Source organism: Lepidothrix coronata, unplaced genomic scaffold (assembly GCF_001604755.1).
Source record: "Lepidothrix coronata isolate B3197 unplaced genomic scaffold, Lepidothrix_coronata-1.0 Scaffold105, whole genome shotgun sequence".
Lineage (NCBI taxonomy): Eukaryota > Metazoa > Chordata > Aves > Passeriformes > Pipridae > Lepidothrix > Lepidothrix coronata.
The window spans coordinates 882,881-902,510 of NW_016690285.1; the positions used below are offsets into that span (position 1 = coordinate 882,881).

A 19,630-nucleotide genomic window follows, 5' to 3' on the forward strand; every position below is an offset into this window, starting at 1 on the left:
GGCAAATTAACTTGTGGTGGCAAGTGCAGAACTCCCACCTGAAAGCTTTTGTTTGTGGTGGTGTTTCCTCCTGAATCCCTGATTTATCCCTGGTCTTTGCAGGTGTTTTCCACTGGAAGTTGAGTGAGAACTGTCAGAATTTATTCAGCCACAGCCTCATTTCTTCTGTTATTAAATAATAGAATATATAAAATTAATTCCGTGAGGTGTCATAATAAAAATAGAAGTTTATGTGGCTGCAGTTATGATAGAAACTTAATTTTATTTGCTAGGTACAAACCGAGCAGAGTGTCCAGTTCTAGTTATTCTGTCAAATTTACCTAATTAAAATTAAGCACAATAAAAACTTCTGCAGTCCAAACCAATCCCATGGTTTTGGATAAATAGCCAAGGTCTGAGGGAGCCTCTGCATGGTCTTCCAGCACTTCAGAATTTCCTTCTCTACCCAAATACTTGGAATTGTTGCTTTTTTTTTTTTAACTTATCGTGGTGGAATGAGGTAAGAAAATTGAAAAACTGCCCAGAAAATGGATTTCCTTGCTGTGGCACCGTGAGTTAAATAACCAAACAACACCCAGAAATGAACTTAAACCATAATATGGGAGGGTATTTCTCTGAGCACTCCAAATTTCCACAGGTGTGGGAGTCACAAAAAGTGTGCAGAGTCTCCCTTTGTTAAACTGCTTTTTGTAGGAGGTTAAAGTTACATTAAAAAAATTTAAAAAAAGAAAAAAAAAGTGTTGCCAGTAGGACTAAAGATAGGAAATGCTTAAAATAGCTCAGGCAAATGAACTCCAGCACTCCAGGAACACTGCAGAGCTTGTGCAGGGAGAACAAAACAGGTGCTTCAGTGAAATATTGACTTTTCAGGGGGAGCTGATGGTACTGGGGCACTGCTGGGAAACTGTCTTTGCCTTTGAGAAGAGAAGGCGACAAACTGGGAAGGACTGGAGGGGAAAAAGGACTTCCAAGAATAAACCTTTTTGTCTGCAGATGCTGTGTCAGTGAGGGAGTGAGGAATCTCAGAGCGGGGAGCAGCGGGGTGCCCGACCCAGAGGAGGGATTGCCGACCTTCAGGCGTTACAGAAATATTAAAAATCAGTATTTTCAGTGACTCCCGGGGAAGGGGGGGATTTACACGCAGGGTGCTTTTGGAGCTGAGAGATTCAACGCTGAGATTTGGAATCAAACTCCCCAGTTTGGGCTCGTTTTCACAGCTGCTGCCTTGGGGTTATGAGACAATGGGGTTTTTTTTTTTGGTGGATGTGTCTCTCCCGTGTATGATCCCGGGGCAGATCCTGTGAAAACCTTGGCAGGAGGGAAAACTTCAGTGGAAGACACTTCTGTTAAAATAAATGACATGATTGCCAGTGAGTGTGCAAAGTTATTATTAAAGTAAATGAAATGATTGCTGGTGAGTGATGCAAGAGAGGATGGACCAGAACATAAGCACGATAAAGGCAGACAAGGGATAGATTATTTTTGTATCAAAAGGACATGTATTAAATCACACAAATATTCTGCATCACCACCTCTCCAGTTTTTAATTCCTCTATAAAACAGAGGAGCAGCATAAAAAATGTAGAAAATATAGGAAGAAAGGAAGCTGATTATTTATGTTTATTATTTCTATTTTTGAGTCATATCCCAAAGCTATCTTCCACTTTATTGCTGCCTGCTGAGCAGGCAATAAATACTCCTTGAATACAGGAGAGCAAATCAGAACTTAATTCAACATTTAGGGAGTTCCCACTTTATCCCAGCAGTGCCAAATAATTGTTGCTGCTCACTGGGCTTCCTTCCCAATACTTCATCCCATCCCTGTGCCCACATCCTTTATCCAGGGAACTCTACAGGTGTGTTTAAAATTCCACGAGCTGGTTTTTCGAAGCGAGCGGGACAAGCCTTGTGATCACCGATAGACCTCTGAGTCACAGATCATTAAAAAATACTTGCCACTTATATATATATATATAATTTTGATTTTGGAGGAAAAGTTGTTTCTGCTTGCTCAGGAGGTGATAAGATTGTGGACTAAATGTGATTAATGTTCTTTGCAGATGTTGCTTTATGTGCTTAGGCTTTCAAAGTAAAGCAGTCTAGACTGTCTGTCTGCATTCTCCTGCAGCTTTGATCTTGATTAAAACTGGTTGTGTTGCATTTATCATCTCCCTTTCTCCGCTGCCAGAAAGCATCTGAAATGTTCCTCCGTGGGTTTTATTTGTTGGGATAGAAAGAGACTCGGGGAGCTGGGAAAAATCACACGTTTCCACGTGTCGGAGGAGCGAAAAAAATGGATGTTTTGTACCTGGAAAAGGCTTCAGAGCAACGATTTGGGTGATTTCAGACGTGGGAAAGGTTGTTCCAAACGGGAGTGGGATGCAGAGGGAGGGAATGGAGGGAACACAAGTGGGGTTTTCCCTCCTGTTGGATCGGGATGCGAGGGAAGGTGGTGGGTGCTTTGATCCCGGGGCTGTCTCAGCTCGGAGCTCTGAGCACCCATTTATTTCCTTCTGCTCAATCCACCTTTGTCTCCCTGATTTCCACCCTCACAGCTCCGGGAGGATGGAGCTGCATCGCTCCAAGCTCTGGGAAAAGGGTCAAAACCGCAGCAAAACACCCAAATAAATACAATTTATCGGGGGCTGGTGCAATCTGGGAGAGCAAAACAGCTGAAAAAAAAAGTGATTTTCTCCAGTCTTTGCTCCGGAATTAAACCTCTGGTTGCTTTGGGAGACGAACATTTGTGTGCACCAAGCACAACTCGAGGGGTTATTTCCAGATTTGAAATGTTTAGTGCCTTAATTATCATTACTTAGGGCTGATGTGAGAACTGGGTGTGTTTTCTGGGGAGGTCTGAAGCGGAGACAAACCTTTCAACGCTGAAACAATTTTACTGGTTGGTCAGAGAAACATTTTTGGGCGTTGCCATTAAATATTCAAGGTTTATTTGCTATTCCAGGCTCTGTTGTCGCTCCCACGTTTTCTTGGAGCCCCTTGGTCACAGTCGTTCATGGAATATTTGTAGCTCCTGGACCACAGTGGTGTCTTAAACCCCTTTATACAACCCTAGAGCTCTTCTGGTTTTGTTGTGTCTTGGCAACAAGAGAGACACAAACGTTTTGTGATTTTTCTTTCATTATTATTATTACTATTAATTATTTTAATTCATTTTTCTTTAGTTCTGTAGCAAAAATTGCCATTTCAAGGCAGTTTTTGTCATTGATTTGCAGGCTATAAACCCACATATTTTGGGATTATTGTGCTGTAGAATGAGGGTGTGTCATATCACAATTCAGCTTGACCCTGTGCTGTCAAAGAAACCAAAATCCAGCAGCAGTAAATAAGTTTTTTAGTGTTGTTTTGAATGCTTTTCATAACAAACAGACAGTGATGCTCCTGTTGACTTTCATTTTTCTGAGTGCCTGCACACAGCTCCTAAATGAGAGTTTAATTTGATGTCTTAATTATTAAATTAATTAAATATTAAATTAATTAAATAACGAGTAATAATAAATTTAATCTTAATAAATAATAATAAATAAGTTATTAAATAAAACCATAAATTAAATACACAACTTTTAAGCCTTTAAAACATGCCTTCAGTGTCTTCACACTTAGAGATAATTCCAACAATAACCTTGAGTTTCTAAAAAGTGGTTTTGTGCTTTGTTTTGTTGATCAACACCAAATTTATTGTTACTCAGACATAACCATAAATAAGAATATTTTGGTCTTTTTTTTTTTCTTAGGTTTTTTTTTTCCCCCTAAATTTTACTGGATGTTGGGAGATTAGAAATACAGTCCTCCAAATATTTTTATTTTAGGGAGATCACTCATAAATTACTAAAATTGAACATTTTAACATTCCTTCTAATGGGGGAAAAGAGAGGTAATTTCGTCCCATTCTCCCAAATTTCCGGGTCGAGTCAGAGAATTTCAGAAGCATTTTTCTGGTGGCAAAATAACAGGAGCTTTCATCCACTTCAGAATTTCTTTTGAGAAGACTTTCTGGATGGATTAATATTTCTTTGGCCATTTTTGGGGGGGCCAAACTGCATCTCCATCATCATCTTCTTGTGCCAAAAAAGCTCTTGCAGGATTTATTTGGATTTATTCCCCTCATCCTGAACAACAAACAGCCTTAAAAAAGGCTTTTTTCTCCTTTTTTTTACCCTGAAAACAAGAAAAAAAAAAACAGAGCAGAAAATCAGTTTAATGTTGAGGTGCAGGAGGAAGTTGCTTTGTTGTTCCATTGTTTTCATCTTAAATATGTGATGGTTTTAACAGCTTACCAGTCACTTATAGCAGAGTTTTTTCTCCATAAAAACTGACATAATGATGATAAATAAATAGTAATAATGATAAATAATGATAATGATAAATAAAGCTCACTTGGAGCATCTTTAGTGCACAGAAAGGTGATGCTGGGGCTGAAAAGTAATAAGAATATTTAAATTAGTTATGGTGCAAACGTTTCCTGAAGGAAGAAGAGGGGTGAGTGGGGAGCTGGGAAGCCTGGCCAGTGTGTGCCTGCCTTGTGAGCAGAGGGTTGGGCTGGAAACAGGGGTCTTTCCAGCCCCAGAAATGGGATTTTTAACCTAATCTTCAGATTACAGTCTGGGCAGCAAAATCAGGCAGCCTGGGGGGGGACTGACAAAATCCACGTCAAGGCACTGCCAGGTTTACTGGAGGGAAAGAGGCAATTTTGCTGGGGTTTTAAATGTGATCTGTACTGATTCCAGGACAGAAAAGACACGGAGTTGGGAACTGGGTGTAGGAAATGTTTGGAATTTGATGCCCGCCCGGGAGAAGTGGAATTAAACGGGCACAAGGTTGGAGGTTGGGGAGATGTTTTGCTTCAGCAGCCACAAACATAGCAGGATTTCTGTGCTGATAGGTGTCTCCTCAGGTGTGTGGTGCTGCAGCCTGACATTTGATCCACTTTAGGAATAACTTCCACTTTAGGAATAACTTCCACTTCAGGAATAACTTCCACTCCTCTGGGCCGGTTTCAGCTCTTTTTGGTGGAGCTGCAGCTCAAAAATGTCTCTCAGACCCCGCTCTTGCATCACAACAAGCCCCAGGAGCCGCTGATATGGGTTGGAAGTGAAGCATCCCATCCTAAAGTGCTTCTGAAGGAGCATTTCCCAGCCAGCAAAACCAGGATTGATGCCACGGAGGTCTTTGGGAATGTCTGACTGGAGTTCCGGCCAACCCCGTGCGAGCGGGAGGAGCTCGGAAAGTCCTGTTGGGATGAGGTGGGGAAGTGAAAAGGAAAATATGAAACCCCCCAGGATCACAGCATGTGAGGATTCAAGACTGAAGCTCACCATAAATAAGTTGGAGAGTTGGAAGAGGGAGGGGTAGGGAAGGGTTTCCAAGTGAACACCGAAAGGCTGGAATTTTTCAGCGCCCCCCCTGCCCTGCCCCGTGTTATCCTGTTTGCCTGCAGCTCCAAGGTAATCCCTGTGTGTGTGTTTACACAAATCTGGAACCTGTCTTTCCCACTGGGGAGCTGCCATCTGGACTGGGGCAGCTGGAGCTTGTCTGGATGTGCTGGGCAGGGATGTGCATCCCAATCCGGGCGGGCACTGCCCGGCGCCCGGACAAACACTCGGCATTCCGGGACTCATCCCGGTGGGTTCGGAGCGAAACAACAGGGCTGATGTAAAAAAAAAAAAGTAAAAAAAAAAATGTTAAAAAACAAGTGAGAAGTAGTTGTAAATATGTTTATGCTGGGAGGAGTAAGCACAGAAAAAAAGGGCAGCAAAAGGATTTTAATGTAAAGCAGGAGCTCGCTCGGCACCCGCGGGATGAGCGGGGAGTGTTTTCGCTTGGCGGTGGCACCGAGTGGGACACGACACCCACGGAGGGATTTGTTGGAGAGCTGAGCTGGAGGCAGCACCACACTGGGCCTGTTGTCTTTTCAACACTTACATAAGGTCCTGGAAGACAGAAAAAGGAGGTATCGTGTGGGGGAAACGTGGAATGCGGAGTTGGATCCTTGCCTCGGAGATGTCTTGCCCGTGTTTGTGTTTCTCTGGGGGTGTGGTTCTGTTTGCTCTTCTGTCAAACTGCTCAAAGAAATTTGCATTGTGCCTGAGTGATGTGGAAGGCAAAAGGTGGAATGATTTCTTCTTATTAGCCTGACTGAAATCTTCTGTGAGTGTTTTTGGGGGTCAGAAGGGAATTCCTGATTTCTCCTTATTTGTAATAGTGAAATATTGACACTCATCATGTTCAACGGGATTCTGGAGGATGCAGGAGACAAACAGTACAGGAGAAGAGTTGGAAAAAATGTCATTTACTGATCTTGTCTTACTTATAAGGAAATTTGAAAGCAGCTAAAATTCCTATGATGCTTTTCCAACTCTTCATTAAATGATTAATATGTTCGAATTTCCCGTCTCCAGGAGGCTGCAGGAATGTCACACTTTCATTTTAGGGAATTCTGAGTGTTTCATAGTTCGTGGCTGGGAAGTCCCTGCAAAGTTTCACAGTTCCCAACCCCGAGAAAGGATCATTTTGATCCCAAATACCATCCAAATTCACAACGGGGTGTCCCTGGGAGACGCTTCCCATGTGTGGGGAGCCGGAGCACCGCAGGATTCCAGTTGTTCTGGGACTCAAATCAGAGGAACAGCAGTGACAGGTATCTGAGATCATTCCTGGGAAACTCCCTGCCAGGCCTCAAAATAGAAACCGTGTTGGTTGCCACCACCAGCCTGAGAGTCATCCCTGGAAAGGATTCATTCTTCCCACTCCGCTTTGGAGACCCTCGGGTCGTTTGTTTGGGCTTTAATTGGGTGCCTTGAATGCTCTTTCTTAGTTCAGTGCCAGCATTCCAAGATTCCCTGTGGGAATGGTGTCACTCAGTGTGCCATGGGAAAGCATCCCTGGCTCCCAGAGCCAGGTGGAGGTGGATGGAGGTAGAAGGACAAACACCATTCAGACACTTTGACGCTCAAAATTCTGCTTTATTTTTGGCTCTATTAACCAGCCTATGGAAATCAGCTGGAAAATGCCAAAATGGCAAAACAGCTCCTGGAGAATTAACTGGATCTCTGGTGTTTTATCCTCCTGGACACTCAGGGTGCAGCAGAACCCCAGTTTGACACTTTTCATATCAAAAACTGAGTCGTTTTTATTCTTTTTGCGCCGGGAAAAGGAGGATGATCCCAACTGGGAACTGTCTGTTGTAGCTTTAATGCCTCTTTGGCCCTATTCTCTTTTTTTCCCCAACATCTGAGTGTGTGGGATTTAAACCTTTCTGGTGATTTTGTGTTACTAATTGTGATCATTTTAATCACTTTGACACCTTCTCTGTCGTGCTGGGGGGGGACATTTGCCCAGCACATACAAGGCAAGCGCAGCCCCAAGGCTGTGCTCCAGAACACACCATTTGGAGGGTCTTCCAAGCTTTTTTTCCCCCCCTGCAGGAGTCCCCAGCCAGCAGCTGAGAGGGTTTTGTGCTCTGTGCTGCTCACACCTTGCAGTGACAGCAGTGGCAGGTTTGAACTTGAAACCATCAGCCCCTCTTCTGGTGTGTCCCCTTGAAGTTGGGAAGTGTGAAAAATAACACTTCACTCTGGAGATTCTGAAGCCTCTGGAGATTCCCAGAGGATGACAAGCTTTATCTTGCCATTCCTGGCACCTTCATTTCTCCCTACACATCACCCTGACCCTCTTTCTCCCATTTTCTCCCACGTTGCTTTGCTCTTGAAGTGATTCTGGAAAACTCGGGCACCGGAGCTCTGGGGTTTTCCCACTTCCTTAAATCCAGGCTTAAATAAGACACTCGGAAGCGCAAGGCAGAAAATGGAATTTCTCTGCAAAATCCTGTTACAACATTATTAATTTGTGCCAGCAACAGGACAGACTGGCAGGGACTGTGGGGGGGGGGAACACATGGCAACAGTAATTCCAGCTTTTTTTTTTTTCCTTCAACGAGAGGCCCATGCACTGACAGGACAAGGGCAACACTCATTGTATTTTTTTTAAATAAAACCAAGACATATCTGTACATGTAAAATAACATCATCAAGACTCTAAACACCATTTAAAGTCAGAGCAGCTGACTCTAAAAATCCTTTTCCACACTGTGAGTCCAGAAGACCCATTCAGAGTAGAAAAAAGTTCATTTTCAAGTTACTGTCCATCCAGCAAACCAGGGGCTGCTGGTTTTTAACAATCCAGATATTATTCTTCTCTCTTTCCTCCCTCTTCCCTCTGTCTTATTTCCTGTTGTAGATCCCATCACCCTCCATGGTTCCCACTCTATTTAGGAACTTTTACTCTTAAGACTTGGTGTGGTGCCTTTAGGCACCTCATCCTTCAGTTTTCCAGCTCTGGATTCTTCCTCTGGAAAGCTCTTTTTCCACAAGTGTTATCTCAGCTCCAGGGTTTCATCCTCCCATGGGCAGGCACGTCCAGGCACGTTTTGGCAACGTGTGAACTGCAAGAAAATTGAAATATTTTCTAATTATATGATGAGATACCTAAGCAAATATGGATTTCCTGATGTCCCCCCACTATAATCCTGGAGAATAATGTTTATATTGTGCTCTACAGAACTCTGCACTAAAGCTTCCAAGTTTCCTGTAGGATGCATGTTGAGGTGCAAAACTCATTGATTTTTAAATCCTATTTTAGGAAAAGAAATCAGGTTAATCTTTACATTTTGCAGTGTGGCAGCAGTGCAGGTGATTTGTTACTTCACTGCCTTGTTTCTCTTTTTTTTTCCCCATTCTTGCCTCTCCTGAGTTATTTGCTGCTGGGCTGGGATTTAATGAATGTCCTTTGGCTCAGCTCATGGGAAGTGCAGTCCTTGGGTGACCTGGGAGCTTTGAGAGTGGTGAGAATAGCACTAATATTAACCTAAAAAAATCAACAAAATAAGTTTGGGGACGTGGAAAACCAGGACAGAAAAGTGCTTTCTGTTGGAACCTTTATTAGCTTGGAAATAACTCCCTTTATTTTCCCTCTGAGGAACATTCCCCTGGGGGTTATCAGAAAAAAATAGGGAATGCTAAAATCCTCCTTCCTGCTTGTGGAAACATCAAAGCTGGGCCTTTTTAGTCTGTATTTGTATCTGTCTGCAGATGTATTTGTGGGGTTAGAAAGTGTTTGAGACCAGCGTGGAAACAACCAGAAAAACACAGATGGACAAGCACTTGCCAAAGGTACCTGTGCTGCTGCAGCTGAAGGGGTTTTTTTCCAAGGTGTTATTTCTATTTATGCTGCTTTTCCTGTTCTTTCTGTTCCTCCAGAACAGCCTGTAACAACTCAGATATTTTAGAGCGTGGCCTGTGTTAAATAACTCCAGGCCCTGTGGTGCTTCAGGCCACTCACAAACTGCTCCACTCCTTGGGTTTGGGTGCAAAATTAACCTCAAACACAACACAATTCCAGCAACCAGACTGAACTTCACCCCTTAATTCTTTTGTGGAGAGTAAATTTCCTAGGGGATAGCAAAAAAGAAAATAAAAATGTCCCTTAGTGTCACACGAGTATTTCTGCATCAGTGCTTAGAATAGAATGAAGTTCAAGTGCAAAGTGCTGGGCTTGTCTGGGTGGGTTGTGCAGCCCTGAAATACAGATTATTATTATTATTATTATTATTATTGTCATTATGATTATTATTATTATTGTACAGTGGTGACTCCTCCTAGATGGAAAAAAAGTTTCTAGTTCTGTCCAGACGAGCTGCCAGAGCAGTGTTTGGGAGTGGGAGTGCGACGTGGGGGAAAGGGAGGATGTGTTTGTGTTGAAGTTTCCTCTGGAAATCAGGGAGTTTGGTGTTATCACGTCTCAGACATTTTATTTACAGCCTGAGGAAAACCATCCCTGCATCACAGACCCCAGTGCTTGTGTTGCTCAGTGTCAGGTTTGCCAAATAAAGCAAATGGAGATGATAAACTCCCAGAAGTTTCTGCTTTCCTTTTTTTCCCCCCTCTGGGTGTAATGTAGAGGTGTCTTAATAGACAATTCCTGTTCCATCCAGTGCCTTTTCCCAGCAATCCCTCCCTAAATGGAGGCCGTGTCAGTCCTCACGAGCTGTGCACAGATTCCAGGGTTTGTCCCTTTTTAATTAAAAGAACTGCCTGGATTGTTGTCCAGCCATTCCCATAGTCCTTCTGCTTGGAAAATGGGAGCCAGTCCTTCCAGTTGCTCCTGAGGTGAGGTTTTCCAGGCTGCCCATGTGCCCTCTGTTGGGATTGCTGCCTGCCCTGCTCCCCATTCCGGGGGATCCCGAATGGCAGTTCAGGAGTTCAGCAGCACCTGCTGGTTTGCTTCCCTGCTTTTCTTCCCTGCTGCAGCTGTCCTGGGTGGACAAGTGTGAGGGATAGAGCAGCACTGGATAACACACAGATCAACTGGGATCTAAACTCCGTGATGTGCTCCAATGTCCTTTGCTTTCCCAGTTTGTTTCCTCCCAGGCTTTTCCATCCATGGACACTCCGGAGCTTCGCTCGTGGCTTCTTTGAACAGCAGCACTCTGCCTTTAGGGATCCAGGAATTGGTTTCCTGAGGACCTGACAATTCCATGTGCGCTCAGGATGGGTGCAGGAGTTTCCTTATGGACCTGCTACGCCCAATAAATTTCCTGTATTGGAAGTGCCAGCTGCCCTTCTCCCCTGGGAGCTCCGGCCCTGTGCAGGGGGTGGCAGAGCTGGTTGGAGCAGATGGGCTCAGGGCTTCTTTGTGTGCTTCCCCTTCTCCTCTTCCCTTCCTTCCCCCACGTTCCTGCTTTTCCTCTCCGAGTGATTAATCCAGGATTGTGCAGTTTAGCCTGGCCAGACCTACTGCAAATGCCTGTCCAGGTGGGAAACTCCGGTCAGATCCAAGGTCACTAAACCAACAGTTGGAACAGTGGGATGGGCTGAAGTGATTCAGAGCATTCGTGGATAAAAAAAATCATGGATAGGAAAACCTGGCTATAAAAAGCCACAGATAAGGAGGATATTTGGGCAAAGCTAATTTTACTGGAGTTTCTGCATTTCCTAAAACTCAGCTTGTCCGTGGCCCTCTTGGCAGCGGGAGAGAGGGAATAATGGCACGTGTGAGAGAAATCCAGGACTTCTGCTTTATTGCACTGACAGACCCAAATTGGGCAATCTGGTGCCTCAGCTGTTCCTTGCCAGGGCTGGGAGTTGTAAAGGTCAGGCCGTGGCAGCGCAGGGAATGGGATGGGGAATGGGATGGGGCACATGCAGTGGCACCAGCTGGCTGGGCCCCCCTCCCGGGGCACATCCACCATCCTGCCACTGCCTATTTTGGGAATGCCTCAGTGCCAGGTTTGGGGAGGAGGCGGTGTGGGACGCTCAGCTGACATCCCAGGCTGCAGCAGCTCTCAGGTGGGAATCATTCCCGTTCTCCTCAGAGAGAGTGGGGCTGGTTTTCCATGCTTTTAATACGGGTGGAGCTCACGTGGGTGTTCCCAACACGCAGCATCTGACAGACAAAAACAGGGATACAAGGCACTTCTTCCTCCCTTCTGCTGCTCTGTGACACTTCTGCCTCCTAACAACCTTTGCAGAAACCAGGCTGGTGCTTCAGGTCACACTGGGAAGTTCTCCCCACCTGGGGGGGCCTCACACAGAATCCCAAAATAGTTTGGGATGGAATGGACCTTAAAGCCCGTCCCATTCCATCCACCCTCCACAGCGCTCCTGTTTACTGTAATTTATCAGCGAATCAATTGAATTTGTCATTTAAAAGGCAAAATTAAATTCCCAGGTTCACAAAGCTTTATTTTGAAGCATCCTGGGATGTGGGATGACCCCATCCTTGGGTTTCCGAGACGTGCTCGCCGCCTTTTTGGCTCGTGCACCAAAACTGCCTTCTGGTAAATTCTCCTGGCTAAAGCACCTGCTTTTGGCTGATATTTTAATTAAACCTTCGCTGTTCAGTGTTTTAAATTTCCTCTGCTGCTGCTGCTCAGGGAGAAGCATTGTGCCACGACTCATCCTTTTTTTCCCAAACTTGCAAAGAAAGTTGTGCAAGGTTTGACTCGACAGAAGCTCTTTGTCCCTTGGGATGGTTGTCAACTTGACATTAAAAACGGGGAGAACTCGGATTAAAAAAGGGGGAGGGGGGGTTTTATGCACCCTGGGTTGGTTTTATCCCTCAAACCCCGGTTCACAGTGGTTCACTTCCCATTCCAGGTGCCATCCTCGGCAGGTCAGAGACCCAGGAGTGCATCTACTACAACGCCAACTGGGAGAAGGACAAAACCAACCGGAGCGGGATCGAGCCTTGTTACGGGGACAAAGATAAGAGGAGACACTGCTTTGCCACGTGGAAGAACATTTCTGGCTCCATTGAGATTGTGAAGCAGGGCTGCTGGCTGGATGACATCAACTGCTATGACAGGTGAGGCAGTTTCCCTCGGAATTGGGGATTTATTTGGGATTTTCAACCTTTCTGCCCCATTTCTGCATCGTCCCCCCTGCAAACGGTGCTTGAGACAGGAGATAACACACAGTCTGTGAATAATTGTCTTTTATATAGCTTATAATTATCTTATATATGAATAATTATGTTATATGTGAATGATTATGTTATATATGAATGATTATTTTATATCTGAATGATTATTTTAGCTGCCCTTTGTTTTTGCACATTTGCATTTAGGGACCAGATTTCACCTCAGTACTTTATCTTGTTTGCTGACTACTGTATTTTACCTTCTTTTATTTCCTTACTGTCTATTAGAAACCCCCAGGTATTTAATTTATGCTTCTTTAGGCCATTAATAATAGATTTTCTAATGCCTTGTTATTGCCCAAACCATGCAAACACAGTTATTGCACCCAGAATGCAAAATTCTAGAGGTTCTTTTTTTTTTTATCAGACTTTTCCAAAGAATTTGGAGTAGGAAAGCCAGTACTTTGTGGCTGCAGTTCACCAAACCGTGGAAGTATTTTGCCACTTCATTAAAAAGCTCAAGAGACACTGAATATTCTAAATTTTCCAGTCATTCTTTTAATAACAGATGGTCCTGCAAGTCCCCACGAGCAGGAACAGCAGGACTTGGGGTTTGTTGGATCCTGGCTGAATAAAGGTCATGACTCTCTTAAGAAATGGCATTTACAGTTTTTAAACTGCAATAGTGGGTTTATTGGGCCAAAACACACATTGTTTGGAAAGGGAGAGAATTAAGAAATAAATGCACTGTGGATCTTCATTAAAAAATATTTAGAAATTATTGCAGCAATATTTTAGGGACGTTTTCCTTTGGGTTTCCCGAGTTGTTGAGTCGTTAGAAGAAATCCTTGCAGTCATTTCTCCCAGATCCAGTTGCCCCCCACCCCAGGATGTTTTTCTAAAAGAAATCCTGAGATTAAATTCTCCCTTGAGCCAAGAAAAGGAAATGGAAGAAGAAATAAAATGCGGGAAAGATGGTGAGGAAATAGTTGGGAACTGAGTAAGAGCCTGTGTGTGCTCATTAATTAAGCTGTGCTAATAACACACACTGACTGCTGTGTTTGTCCAGAACATCCCAAATCTTATCTCTGCAGTGCTTTCACTGGACAGGGAGTCATGGAATGATGAACTCCAAACAGCAGCACATGGAGAACATCAAAGAGAAAATGTTCCCTGGAATCACAGCACACTGAAGCTGCAGGGGCTGGTTCTGTGAAACAACCCTAAGTTTTGAAGATGAGCCCAAAACTTCCTTGACAGTCTTCAGCTGTATTTAAAATCCTCAGCTATATCTGGATTTTCAGATTCCCTTCCTGCTCTGAGGTTGGGCCCTGGCTGGTCCTTATTTCTCTTGAATAGTTTCACCTTATTTGTTACTAGAACTCCTTTCCTGCAGTTAATCCATGGAGTGGAACAAGTCCTGTCCCTGAGCAGGGGGGATTGTACAAATTTAATTTTTTTTTTTTGCTAAAAATACAATAAAATTCCAAAGTTCTCCTTCCCACTTATCCCCAACCCTGCAACCCTGTGCTGGGGGGTCTGTGGTTCAGCACCCCTTTAAATCCAGATTTCTGCTCTTCAGCCTCCTGTGCTGGTTTGCTTTAACTCTGCCCCAAAACCAGCAAACCCACGCTGCTTCTGTTCTAACAACATTTCATTGCAACCTCAAACACCAACCTTTAAATTGATTTAAATTTCCCAGCTGCTTTTTGGGGGCTGTGTCGTCCCGGGCGATTCGACGCTGAAGTTTTAAAGACGAGAACACAGATTTTTTTTTTTTTTTTCCCTTAAACAACCTCCTCCCCCACATGGAACTGGATCAATATTTCCCTGTTCCCTTTCCCAGGAACGATTGCATCGAGAAGAAGGACAGCCCTGAGGTGTTTTTCTGTTGCTGTGAGGGCAACATGTGCAACGAGCGCTTCTTCTACTTCCCGGAGATGGAGGTGACACAGCGTAAGTTCCTGGGACACTTTGGGGGAGGAATGTTCCATACTGTGCCTGTGCAGGGGGATGAGGCTTTTCCCAGCATCCTGGGGTGGTTTTCCTGCAGGAATAAAGGGTTTCCTGCAGGAATAAAGGGTTTCCTGCAGCGATAAAGCTCTGTGTGCTCACAGAAGGATTCTTCCACTTTGAAAAAGGTTCTTCCCTTGAAGTGATTAAAAGATACTCCAGCTCTTTTCCAAGGGTGAGAAGGAAGGATAATCTGAAATAATTGTCTGTTTTAGATAGAGGAGTTACTGTCAAATCTTACCTTAATTGTATAGTTAAGCTGCTGTAAGTGTCTATAAATTGTTGGGCTAAAAGCTGTATCATCCCTGCTCCTTCCCTTCAAACAATCCTCTTTAAACTACTTGGAACTCTGCAAATTAACACATTAACCTCTAAAAAGGGGGACAGAATTTCCTCCCGGGTCACAAATCAGATCCAACAGCCAGGCTTAACACACAATTGTTAAAAAAACCCATAAGCAAGAGATGATTTTTCTTGCCTGTCTTCTTCCAGTGAGGAATCTAATCTTTTGCTGGAGAAGTGAGTAATGTCACCGACTGAGCTGAAAGCAGCAAACGTCTCGTGCACCAAATAGCCAGAGGAAGTTGTTTATGAAATGAAACAACATCTTCTGGGAGATTAAAATAGCCTTTGTGGAGCCAGGAGATATTGTTGTCATGTCTGTCAGTGATCCTGCCAAGGCAAGAGCTGACATTCTCCTTCCCGCCCGTGAAACCCCCTTTGCCCGGGGGGGCTGCGTTTCCACGCTTTCCCAAAAATGCTGCCTTTATCAGGAGGTGTTAGTTGGATATTTCATGGTCTGCTGGGTGATCAGGGATTGTCAGGAAACCAGGCTGATGGGTGTTTGAGCTCTGGGGGGGTTTGTTTATTAAAAGCTGTGTCCTCTTTTCCCCGCAGCCACTTCCAACCCCGTGACCCCGAAGCCCCCTCTGTTCAACACCCTGCTGTATTCCTTGGTGCCTATCATGGGAATTGCAGTGATTGTGCTCTTTTCCTTCTGGATGTACAGACACCACAAGCTGGCCTATCCCCCAGTGCTGGTGCCCACCCAGGTAAGGCCCTGCTTCAGGATTTTGGGGTTTTTTTTGATGGCAAAACCGTTCCCTGAGGAGGATCTGTCCGTGGCTGAGTCTCCACCTCCCTGGTTCAGAGCTGCCAGCGCTTGCTCTCCCCAAAAGCAGAAAATTAAGCTTTACTTCAACAGCCTTCTCCCATTAATTGCTTTTTTATGGACATATAAGCAACTTCTTCATGTTTTTTGGGATGGAGGGAGCTGAAAACAAGGCTTGAGGTGGCCAAGACACTGTGAGGGGCTGCTCAGGTGCTCAAGGCTGAGCTTAAAGCTGAGGTTAAAACTGGAGCTGCTAATTCATCTTGGCAACTTGGGGGGAATAGAAAACAGTACCTAGCACATGATGAGCTGTTTTTGAGGAATCGTGGAACTGGGAAACAGGTGCAGTTGAAGGGAATGGTAAGAAAACCTTTAGTTCAGTAATTGCAGGGTTCAGCTCAGCTCGTGGCCTTACTGCCATTCCCCCTCATCTTCTCCTCTTGCTTCTTTATGTGTTTTCTGTTTGGCCTTAAAACATTTCACTTTTAGCGGTGTTTGCCTTTTATTTTGTCTCAGGATGTTTCAGTTTTAGTGGTGTTTGTGTTTTATTTCAAACACTGTGAGATTGTGGGCTCCAGATTTGGGTGTGAACTGGCCGTGCTGCACCCAAACCCAGGCCTTTTTTGGGGGAGTTCCTGCTGCTGGGAGTTGGAATCCAGCTGATTCTGGAGGTGGAATTACTGTTAGTACTGGAATTCCTCTTCCTTCAGTTACATCTGGAGATCCAGCTGAGATCAGGAGGCTTTTATGGAAAGAGTTAACACAGGAAATCGTTGAGGGCAGAGCAGGAAAAATGAAGGAAAAGTGGAAATGGAGAAAGAAATGACTTGGATTTTTGCAGTGGGAATTACCTCGAGCCTCCTAACTCAGTGCAGCGACCAGAATACACATCCTCTCATAAATGCTGATGCTATTTATGATCAAATCAAGTGAAAACACGTGTTATTTTGGGTAGGGTTGCATTTAGAAAGGCCGGGTGTCCGTGCTCCGTGTTTCCAGTGCCGCCGCTCGGCTGGAGGGTTTTCCAGGAGCCGGGATTGGCTGTGCCTGCTAAATCACTTGTTTTGGTTTCAGTTGCACGGTAATAGATCAGACAAATTTGGGGACAGGCAGTGGCCATATGTTGTTGCCAAGTGAAAAGCACATAATTTGGGGAGGGAAGTCTGTTTGCTGTCCGTGAGGAGCCGAGCGCAGCTCCTCGCACTCCCCGCAAGCTGTCGGCAGAATTACTTCAGCCCGCCCAGATTTTGATGGATTTGGGACTTTCCATCGAGCCCAGTGGTCTCCCCTGTAGGATCAGCTCCCTAAGTGCTGATTGTGGGGCTCGTTTCAGCCTGGGGTTTCCTCCCTGAGGAAATCAAGTCGTGGGTGAAGGGGCGGGAAAGCGAGCGAGGGTTAAATACGGGATCGCAAGAACTGTGAGATTCTCCCTCCTTTTCCTGCAGTTCTCTCCTCACCCCGTGCTTGGTACAGGATGGACACCCAAATTTTTAATAAGCAGGGTAATCACCTGCTCTGTCCATGCCCAGACTGTGCCTGTTGGGATCAGTGTGTGTTGGTGGCTGAGCTGGTTGTGGTGTGGCAGCATTTGCTGCTCCTGTGGCGAGCAGACATGAAGGGCTGATGTGGAAAGGCAGGAAAAGCTCCTCCTGCCTGAAGAACTAAATGAAATGATTATGTAAATCAAAGGTATAAAACATTCCCCACTTTCCATCTGATTACAGCTGGTTGGAGCAGGAGACACAGGAAGTGGGAAGAGAGGGAAAAGTATTAGTAACTTTATAACCACTGCACATTCATGCAATTAATAGATTAACTATTAATATTACATTTAATAACTAGGGCAGGAGCAGAGTTTGGAGGCAAATGGATTGGGTTTGAAGTGTTTGTGTAGCAGTGGATGGGTCAGGTGTGCAGCAGACATTCCCTGGAAAACAGGGATTGGAGTGAAAGATAAAGGGCATTTAGTCTTGGCTTTACCTCCTCCTGTGCTCCCACTGTGCTGTGTGGGGAACTGTCCACCTAAAGCTGAATAATTCCATAAAACCTGTCACTTTTTACCTTCTCCATAGAGTTATTAACAAATCCATCTGTAAAACACTTTGAAAGAACTGTTTTATCTTCTTATTTACGTTTGATTTAATTACACAGCAAGCACACATGTTTTGATAAAATTCCCCCCCCCCAAAAAAAAAAAAGGGATTAGGAATGTCTTGCTGGATCACACAGTTGCTTTTTAGTTTGCTTTGGGTTGTTTTTAAAATTGGAGTCATCTGTTGAGAGGGTTGCAAAGGGGCTTTACAGGTTCACAGAACCTTCATAACCTGTCTCTGTGATTCCTTGTGAAACACTTGGACTCACTTGGGTCATCTCCTGGAGACACTCAGCTTTTTATTCCCTAAATTAACTCTGAATCCACTGAATGCACTTAAAATTTCTGGGATGATCTTTATCCCTCTGCCTCACTGGGAAAACCACAGAAGAAAGAAAGAAGTTAAATCAGGTGTTCAGGTTTTCCCCATTCTGGTCTCCCAGCCACAGTTTTTTTCTTGTTCTTGTTCCAGGTATTTTATTAGATAAAACCATATTAGATAAAAACATTTTAACCCTGGAGAAGTGCAAGGGAAGAGGGGTTTTTACAAGGATTTAGTCCTGGATGTGCAGTGGGTGAACAGCTTAAAACTTGAGTCCTCTTTTTTTCCCTAATAGAATCCGAGGGCTGTTCCAAGCAGTAAAAACAAATCCAGACTTCAAACGATCTTCCCCTGAATGGGAACCTGAAGGGAACTTCTTAATTAAAGCACAATTAAAATTAAAAACCAGTTTTAAAAGGGTTTCTGTGGTGAACTTCAGGTCACTTCGGGCTTTTGCATTGATTCAAGCAGAGCACTGTGTTGCAAACTCCGTGTCTGCCTCAGTCCTGGCTTAGTGAAAGGTTTAATTTTGGGATTGGGCCTGTCAGAGTGGAGGGAGGAGGTGTGGATCCACCTGAGAAATCTGGATTTGGGACAGAAGGTTTACATGAGCATAAATTTATCCTGTAAAAACACCCCTGTGTGTGTCTGATTTCCCAGTGTCTGGGGGGAGCTGCTCCAGTGGGAAGTTCAGGAGGGGACTCACTTCCCAGAGCTTCATTTTTGCAGTTTGTTCTTCTGCTCAGAGCAAAATGTTAGAATTCAGACTTTTCTTTTTGCTTATTCCTGGGGGATTCACATCTTCCTCAGGAGCTGGAGAACTTCCATAGTGGATAGGAATGAAAAAGGAGCTTCACCCTCGGCGTGGGTGTTGTGCTGACTGACAGCTGGAGGGGGGATCCTGGTGGATCCCACTGCTCCCAGCACTGGATTGATAAATCCAACTCCCAGTCAGTCTGTTCTCCAAGAAATCCTTCAGCCCTCAGTGATCTGGATAATGCCCAGTGTGTGCCCAGCAGTGCCCAAACACAGGGAAAAGCTCCCGTTGGCTCCGGAGCGTCCTGGGCCGGGAAAGGGAAGGGGAGAGGAAAGGGCTGGGTGATTCCACAGGGCAGCTGGATCCAGGTGCTGGAATTCCATGCTCTTCCAACAGCAGCTCGTCCAGTTACACCAGACAAAGGAAAGGGCTGAGGGGAAGGAATCACAGAATCTGGGAATGGTTTGGGTTGGAAGGGACCTTAAAGATCGTTTAGTTCCAGGGAGACAGGGGAACCTCCCACTATCCCAGGTTGCTCCAAGGCCCATCCAGCCTGGCCTGGGACACTTCCAGGGATCCAGGGGCAGCCACAGCTTCTCTGGGCAACCTGGGCCAGGGCCTCTGCAGGACAAAGCTGAGGAGCAGGATTGGAGGTGTCTCTGCTGAGGTGACACTGAGGTTGTTCAGTCAAAATAAATTAAATTAAAATAGGCTTTAATTTTCAGTGCTCTGGGACGTGAGTTTGGGATGGGTTTTGTTGCACAGTCTGTAAATTCCTGTTGGAAAGGACCTTTCACGTCGGGCTGTGTGTTGGGATGTGTGTTGGGATGAGTGTTGGGATGAGTGTTGGGATGAGTGTTGGGATGAGTGTTGGGATGAGTGTTGGGATGAGTGTTGGGATGA

General features: G+C 44.8%; 1 protein-coding gene across 2 annotated transcripts in view; it reads left to right on the forward strand.

Moving 5' to 3' along the window:
• Positions 1-19,630, forward strand: part of ACVR2A (activin A receptor type 2A) — a 50,036-nt gene that overhangs the window by 17,355 nt on the left and 13,051 nt on the right. For both annotated transcript variants that reach the window (XM_017823750.1, XM_017823751.1), the window contains exons 2-4: positions 12,171-12,378; positions 14,279-14,388; positions 15,343-15,497. In XM_017823750.1, the coding sequence (XP_017679239.1) occupies positions 12,171-12,378; positions 14,279-14,388; positions 15,343-15,497 (473 nt within the window). The remainder of the gene's footprint in view (positions 1-12,170; positions 12,379-14,278; positions 14,389-15,342; positions 15,498-19,630) is intronic.